Source organism: Sinocyclocheilus grahami, unplaced genomic scaffold (assembly GCF_001515645.1).
Source record: "Sinocyclocheilus grahami isolate Dianchi unplaced genomic scaffold, SAMN03320097.WGS_v1.1 scaffold350.1, whole genome shotgun sequence".
NCBI lineage: Eukaryota > Metazoa > Chordata > Actinopteri > Cypriniformes > Cyprinidae > Sinocyclocheilus > Sinocyclocheilus grahami.
Window position 1 is genome coordinate 380,727 of NW_015505529.1, and position 8,455 is coordinate 389,181.

The 8,455-nt window shown below is 39.4% G+C and overlaps 1 protein-coding gene across 1 annotated transcript in view; it reads left to right on the plus strand.

Moving 5' to 3' along the window:
- The window catches only part of bcas3 (BCAS3 microtubule associated cell migration factor), a 232,294-nt gene that overhangs the window by 78,578 nt on the left and 145,261 nt on the right, over window positions 1-8,455 (plus strand). The window contains exons 16-18 of the mRNA XM_016229261.1: window positions 5,468-5,592; window positions 6,798-6,963; window positions 7,424-7,524. Coding sequence (XP_016084747.1) covers window positions 5,468-5,592; window positions 6,798-6,963; window positions 7,424-7,524 — 392 coding nt within the window. The remainder of the gene's footprint in view (window positions 1-5,467; window positions 5,593-6,797; window positions 6,964-7,423; window positions 7,525-8,455) is intronic.

The window sequence follows — 8,455 nt, forward strand, 5'->3', positions numbered from 1 at the left end:
CATAGCTTCCTCTTGACTGGGCTAGGCACATTAATGTGGGACACAACTGGAGCTCCGCTGTTCATCTGAATAATATGATTGATTTAGATGTTGTATTAAATGTTAATTAGTTTTTCCTTTTAGAGAAGGGAACAGTGTGCTTAATATCACATGGAAGTATTAAGGGAATCATCAAGTGTTCCAAAACAAAACACTCCCACGCAGGAACAAGATGGAAAATTGCAGCTCAAATACAAATGGCGGAACATGTGATTTGATTATAAACAGCTCAGGAGACATAAAGTAAATTATATTTAAAGTGCCCCTATTATGGGTTATGAAAGGTTCATATTTTGGTTTGGTTGACATGCATGCAAGGTCAAAAAACACTTTAATTGTATTATAATATGCATTTATTGTTACCTTATTTGCTCAATGACTCCCCAACGATTCGCTCAACGATTCATTTTTCCAAACCCCTCTTTTGCGTGACGCTTATCTGCGGTGATTGATTCGATTGGTCGATTTCATTTCCATTTCATCCTGCCTGTAATGCTTGATAAAGCAGCGTTTGTGAGCGCAGTGCTGCTTTGTGTACAGCGTTACTGGGGAAACAGCTATTTTTACTGCTCCAAAAGTGGCACCTAGTGGCAAAGAATGAATTTGCATTTTCATTCAGACCAATGCGAAAATTGACTGATGGTCAAGGTTTCCCGGGTCGCGCGCAACAAGTGGGCAGGCAATATGCTAATGTTTCATGTTGACATCAACATGAAACGGCTTGGGATTCGTTTTAAAAACGACTCATTTCAATGATTCAGAGTAGACTCTTTTTTTTTTTTGAGAGAGAGACAATAACTTTATACACGGTGCACTTTCAGATTTAAAATTGTGCAGGATGTTTTCATTCACTTTGAGCTGTTACACAGTGCATGAAAGTTAATTTTCAAAAATCCATAATATGATTTAATTAAATCAATAGTACACTGAGAAAAAGAGTAAAAAATAATGCTATAAACAGTTGCACCCCCCTAAGGACGGCCCTGGCTATAAAAATGTTTTTTTTCAGCTACCTTTTCCCCCCTAAGAATCAGAATCGGCAAAAAAAAAATGTCATGAGACAACTGACTTTTAGTCAGTCATTAGACGTATAAAAATAAAAGCAGAATGTTTTCGATTATATGTTATGCAAAAAATCTATTTCTGCATGGAGAAAATTGTGTATTTTCCTTTCCCGAACTGACTGATATGCTCTGTTTTCAAGATAGCTGAGAGATCCTGTGTAGTTCAGGAAAGGTTTTGATTGATGTAGGTTATGAAAATTTTTTTCCTTTTATTTTTGAAAGTGTCCTCCACTCAGAACGAAGAAGTACAACCATCACAAACCTCAAAACCTGGCGGCTCATAAATTCCACAGACAGCTGCTCTCACACCTGGGGAATGCATATTTTCCGGCATCTCTCTAAAGAAAATCAGGCACCTTCCTCAACGATATCCCAATGAGCTGGAATGCTGGAATTGGAGGGGAAAAGTTTCTGTTTCTCTTTTAGCGTTTGATGCCGGCCTCCCAAATGGCTACCACAGCGTGTGTGGACCGTGGCCGTGTGCCCGAGCCGTGTCCGAGGAAAAGCTGCAGTGAGATAATAAATGTGACGTTGAAAGAAATGTCTGCGTTCTGCACGACCCTTTCATGAGCGCTGTTACACAGGCCCTGCTGGCTGACGTACACCGACCATATGGTCAGATTTTCACGGCAAGACCCCTGATAAGTTCAAATGAGATCCGTGCTCCTTTTTGTCATTTAAAGCCCGCCATTGCATTTGTTTGAAAACAAATGGGGAGCCGCCTTCCCCCCTGATGGCGCCTCGTCTGTGGCCGGGACTGTAATGTGGCTGGGCTTTGATGGTGGACATCACAGATTGAATTATGCCCTTGAGGAAAAGCTATTAGCTCACGTCAAGAGTCCTCATATGTTAAATTAAAAGTGGAAATGACATGCAAGGAGTCTTTTCAGTGAATTAGTCAGAGAGAGAGAGGAAAAAACACTCCAGAAGCAGCAGGGGAAATGCCAATAGGGAGAAGACGAAATTGGCTTCTGTTTAGTAACGTCTGTCTTCCCTTCTCCTCCATCTCACTAAATATGTTTATGTTTAATAATTTATTGATTTTCGGATACATTTTTGTGTAAGCCTCTCCCCATGCCAATATTTATTTAGAATAATCCGTTCGCTCAAATGGCCCGCTGAATCACTGTAGCTTGAGTCATACTAGCCACTTTAAGTGAGACCCAAAGGAAAAGAGTGATTTCAAATACAGACAAACCAACTCCAGCGGTCGCTTCAAGGAAATTCAGATGCAATGCAAGTGTAAAGTGCACTCAAATAAGAACATGTTGACCAAATCATCTGCTGACCAAAGCCTCTTCAAAGAGCTCTTACCATAGTTGGCCAGCTTTAGTCCCGCCGCTAGGAGATGAGCGCTCAAAGTTATGCCCAGGTTTGAACTCAGACTGGCTCTTTGCAGTGTTTTTGGTCTCATCATCATTACTGGCATGACATTATATACCTTTGAAAGAATATTTCCAGATTTATTATGCAAAGCACTTAGAAACGGATACAATTTCCTCTCTCCGATTTGCGGCGGACAGTGTCAGCCTGTGATTTCAGAGGAATAAATGTTTAGTCACACGGAGTTAGGTTTGGTTTTGTTATTAAGAACATCTGTGCGCCCATCCTTTACAGTTTTCCTTCAAGAAAGTGCATCAGCTCCTCCGAACGTGAAAAAGTCAGCTCTTCACCTGCATCCCAGCCTGGAAAACTGCTAAGATCACTTCCCTCACTGCCTTGAACTCTGCGGTGGGGCAGGAAGGATTTGAATGCTCCTTTGAGCTACGCTCAGTGTTTTTCTCTACGGTCAGTGATGGTCAGGGCAAAGGAAGCGGCCTTTCTAAAGATTTGAGGTTATCAAAATGTCTGCTGTCTTCACTCCTCGTTATCCCGCTTGGGATTCCTGGTTTTATTAGAGGGAGAAAAAGGAAACAGTGCACTTCACTGTGCCCTGCTCTTCAAATCCTGTGGCTGCTGACTATGTTTGTTTAGTGCCGTGTCCCCTGTTCTACACTCACAGACAGCGAGACGTTCACAGCTGCTCAAGCCAAGGCGATATACTGACAAACCTCTCGTATCTCCCCATCAGCGCAGATATTTAGTTATTCGCTTCACCTCCATCCAACACCAATAAACACGTGCCAATATCTCTCCCTGCTTTTCTGTACTGTTCTGTGTCTTTTTTGTCTTTAGTCCTTCCCGACCAGCAATCCTCGCCTGGTGTCGGCTAAACATAGATGTCAGCATCACTCCTCATCCTGAGATTAATTTACGACTTGATGACAGTTTTAAGGGAAGTGACAGAGTGAGAGTGCAGCTCAGCAACAGGTCACTCAACACCTATTAGTGAAATGCAAGGCTGGAAGAGTCCCGGTTCAAACACTGGACAATTCATCCACATTAACTCTCAGTCCAGACTCCACGGTCTACAACAATTTCATTACAATCGGCAGTTTTGTTTTGTAGTTATCTTCCCTTTTAGTGTGCGTAATGACTAGGGCTTTCAATCGATTCCATATTTGAATTGAATGAATTACATGATATGCTGATGAATTAATCAAATTTATAGCAATTAATCATATATATCAGGGGTTTGCAAACTAAAAGGCGGTGTCTGCGGCCAATGGAACATATCTGGGATTAAATATTAACTTTAAATAGTATTATACAACAAAATTAAATTAAATTGAAGATGTTCTTCAGGTTAATGCATATGCAGGTTTTAACATTATTTCTAGATAAAATATGAATCATTTGATTTGGCTTTAGTACAATAGAAATATAAGAGTTATAGGGATCAAAAGTATGGGGTTGATATTTTTCTCTCTTATGCTTATCTATGCTGCATTTATTTGATCAAAAATACCATAAAAAAACAATATTATGAAATATTAACATTTTTAAATAATTGTTTTCTATTTAATACATTTTAGAAGAAGAAAATACTGAAAAGATGCAACAAAAGATTGCTTCAGATATTAGTATGTTTATTTTCTCACTGTTTTTTATGATCTTGCGCATTGAGTACTCTGTATTTAGGATACCTTGTCAAGTACTTCATCCATTCTGTTGCTCTTTATATAACTGTTTTTGAATGCACAAATGTGTTCTGTGTGAATAGCACATTTTGTGGCATAAGTGTGGTTTGAGATGCATTGCTTATACTTACAGCTGAGGATTCACTCACTGCGGCCGAGTAGCACAAATCTTGTTGAATTGTTCTAATGTAAATTTTTTATATTGTAGAATTACTTACAGATTAGGGAGTATGCTTAATTATGTTTTTTTTTTATGTGTTAAATTGAAACTCCTAATAATTTATTTTGCCGGCTCCCATTCACATCCATTTGTGTGTATTTGAGTGTGTATCTCTGCTTGGCTGATGGTATCTGAAGTGTTGTTCTGTGTGAAACAGCCAGTATTCAGTGTTTTGGGAGACTCTTGTATGTTTGAGATACGGAGGGCAGGCTTTTACAGTGCGGGTTAGTGCGGGATTCGGACAGTGACACCGCATGGCTTCTGTTCTAGGATGAATTCCACATGCAAGTCCTTATCTCTCAGCTCATGACCCTTTTTCTCCTTGGCTTTTTCAAAAACTTACTGATGTAAAGAATAATTCAATAGGCCCTAATATTTTTTCTCAAATGCCAAGACTAAAATTAGGCCTTCCAAAGCAGCTTAAAAGCTTCCATTTGAAGCCGCTTTATAAGCAAATGACAGCCATTATGTGGTATCTGTACAGACTCTTGGAGTGTATATGTATGTGTTGAGCTTTAACAACGTCATTATATTCACTGAACAGAAATATAAAAGATCAGTGGTTTTCTGGTTTTGACAACTGTGGTAAAATTGTACTTGCTAAATATAAGTTAAAGTGGTTATGTTGTCCAATACAAGTGAAGTGAAATTAAATTCCTCTCGAAAACAACATTTTTAATAATATGCATTTGACTGCAAATTTAAAGACATTTTCTTAACATATGTATACATAAACATATTATAAACGGTGTCTTTCAGATTACACTTAAACATCTTAAAACACTAAGAAAATGGCAGTGAAATAATAAGCCAAAAAAGTTTTTTTTTTTTTTTTTTTTACTTGCATGAAGTATGAATGTGTGATTGTACTATGTTTTTGTTTACAAGCACAGTATTTTGTTTGTGGATGTGCAATTTTTGTTCGAATCTCTTGAGCGATTTCATTCATATGCAGGACATACTGTCTTGATTCTTTACATCCCAACTGTCTCTCATTTCTTGTCAGTAATGTGACTGATTTTGCTGTTTTACTCCTGATGCCAATCACCAAAAACAGACTTACTTTCTTTCTCTCTATATTCTTATTCTCATTTGTGACTCTTTTTTTTATTATTTTTTTTTAGCAAATCCAAGCCACCTCCCCAGATCTCTCCCAGTAAGTCCAGTGGTGGGGAGTTCTGCGTGGCTGCAGTCTTCGCCCCCTCCCGCTCTTGGTTCATCACCAACCCCAACATGAAGAGAGAGAAAGGTCTGACATGGCTTACAACCCTTAGTGCATGAGCATCTTATTTTGAGCTTTATTTAGACATGATTTTTAAGCTTTAGCTAAATTAAGTGGTTTGAATATTGATGAAATATGTATCGTGATTAATTGCATCCACAATAAAAGTTTTTGTTTACATAATGTATGTGTGTGTACTGTGTATATTTATTATGTATATATAAATACACACACATGCATGTATATATTTAAGTATAATATAAATTATTTGAAAGTGAAAGTGACGTGACATGTGGCCAAGTATGGTGACCCATACTCGGAATTAGTGCTCTGCATTTATCCCATCCAAAGTGCACACACACAGCAGTGAACACACACACACTGTGAACACACACCCGGAGCAGTGGGCAGCCATTTTTATGCTGCGGCGCCCGGGGAGCAGTTGGGGGTTCGGTGCCTTGCTCAAGGGCACCTCAGTCGTGGTATTGAAGGTGGAAGAGAGCGCTGTACATTCACTCCCCCCACCTACAATTCTTTGCCGGTACGAGACTCGAACCCGCAACCTTTGGGTTACGAGTCCGACTCTCTAACCATTAGGCCACGAATTTCATATTCTATAGAATATGAAAGTATAGAATATAAATATATACATGTAAATACATGTAAATATTTTCGAAATATATACTGTATGTGTGTGTCTTTATATATACATAATAAATATACACAGTGCACACAAGGCCACGAATTTCATATTCTATAGAATATGAAAGTATAGAATATAAATATATACATGTAAATACATGTAAATATTTTCGAAATATATACTTTGTGTGTGAATTTATATATACATAATAAATATACACTGTACACACACATACATTATGTAAACAAAAACTTTTATTTTGGATGCAATTAATCACGATACATATTTCATCAATATTCAAATCACTTAATTTAGCTAAAGCTATATATACACACACACATATATGTATATGTGTGTGACTGTGTATAGTATTTATTATATTTTCTTATATTTTAGTTAGTACAGTATGTTTTTACATTCTATTTCTTTATTATTTGTTAATAGCTCTGGCATCTCCTTTTTGTTTATTTCTTTGATCCTTTAAGTGGTACCAGATGGAACTGCAAAATCTGTTCCACAAAAAAATTCTGAGGTCATGTTAGAAACCAAAATCTTTAATAACTTGTTCTTGACTTTTCTTCCCTGTTAGATCAGTCTCGGCAGGCTGTCGTTGAATCACTGTACATCCTGAGTTGCTACGGAAATCTGGTGGAGCATGTGCTGGAACCTCGTCCAATCAGCACGGCACAAAAGATAGGCGACGACACGCCTCTGGAGCTGAACACCTGTCCGAGAGCCTGTTGGAATCTAGCCAGGTGTTGCCCCGGGGCTCTCAGCACCACACCTATTTACCTGCTTTTACACTTCAACTTCAGTCCGACAGAAGCACCTGACATGACCCACTGCAGTCATATCGTTTACATAAAACAGCTTATATGGCGCCTTAATGAGGGCAAGCAAATGATTAACGTCACGGCTTTTCACCAACCCAGACGCTGAGCTCAGTCATAATGCAATAAAACTTGTGACCAAGAGAAGAAAATGGAAACAGGCAGGGGTTGCTCTCAGAATGGCTTTCTGATCTGATTGTACATGTTAAATGATTGTATGTACTGAGCTGTATAGCTCGTGTGGCCCACATGAGATGGGAGAAATGAAAGGTCCGTCGGGCTGTGGAGAGTTTTGAGTCCATTATAGCTCAGCTGGAGACTGTAATATACATCTGGCCCTTTGATATGCGCTTCCTAAATTGATTTCTATGTTTGTTTTGAGTAGGACACCGCAGTGGAATGAGCTACAACCACCTTTCCACAGCAACCACCCCTTGGTGCTGGCCTCAGACTTTGTGCAGTGCTATCAATACCTCCTGGCTGGATGTAAGTATGTCTGTCTCACTGGAGATGTTTGTTTTTAACCCTTATTGGTGCACCACTACACAAGAAACATGAACAATAAACTCAATCTTTCTTGTCTGCATGTTCTTGAACGGTCACAGAGATAAACCCGTTCCGTTTGACGTAGAAGTTGGTGAAGCGCTTTTCTTTCTCAAGTGCTGTTGTGAATCAGGGCTTTTTCACTCGCTAGTACATCCGTGCCCTGAACCTCATCATAGCGCCAAATTAACCCAGCGTTCAGATTAAACCAATTAGTGTGGTTTTAAACTCATGTAATTTAATAACAAGTGCAGAGAGAGCTTGAGCACTTTAGGTTGACGTATGAAAGGCAAGAGAATGCAACTCGAGGGCAGAAGGCTCACGGATGACCACACATCTAATATATCTTGAATAAGTGAGCATTGTTGCGTTAGCTGGATAATCATAAACATTAATGAGTAATTAGCTGTCTGGGTCCTTCAGGCCAGGCTTCACATTTCTTCTCTGCCACTAAAGCCCAAGTGCTCTAGGCCTGACGGGTAGAATATTCTCTGGAAGTCGGTCTAATCACCATGCATGTGTCAGAGTGATGAAATAGCCGTGCATGAGCGGTCATGGCAGTGGCTCTCTGTGGATGCGGTCCACCAGGGGGCAAAGAAAGGCATAATGAGCTTGTTCAGTGCATTAACGTTAATGTCTAATTAAAATAAGCCAGAGATCCTTGCACCGTGCACTTCTGTTACAGCTGAACCTCACCAACCTGACACTCAGAAGAGTATGTGCATATGCATGTGGCTGTGTTTGCCTTGCGCCCCCGGCCCTCAGTGTGCTGAACAGCCCACGACATGCCACCTTTGATTGCTTGCTGCATTATGTCGCACCATGAGCAGCAACTACTGACGTATCCAGTGATTATATATACTGGATATAGTAT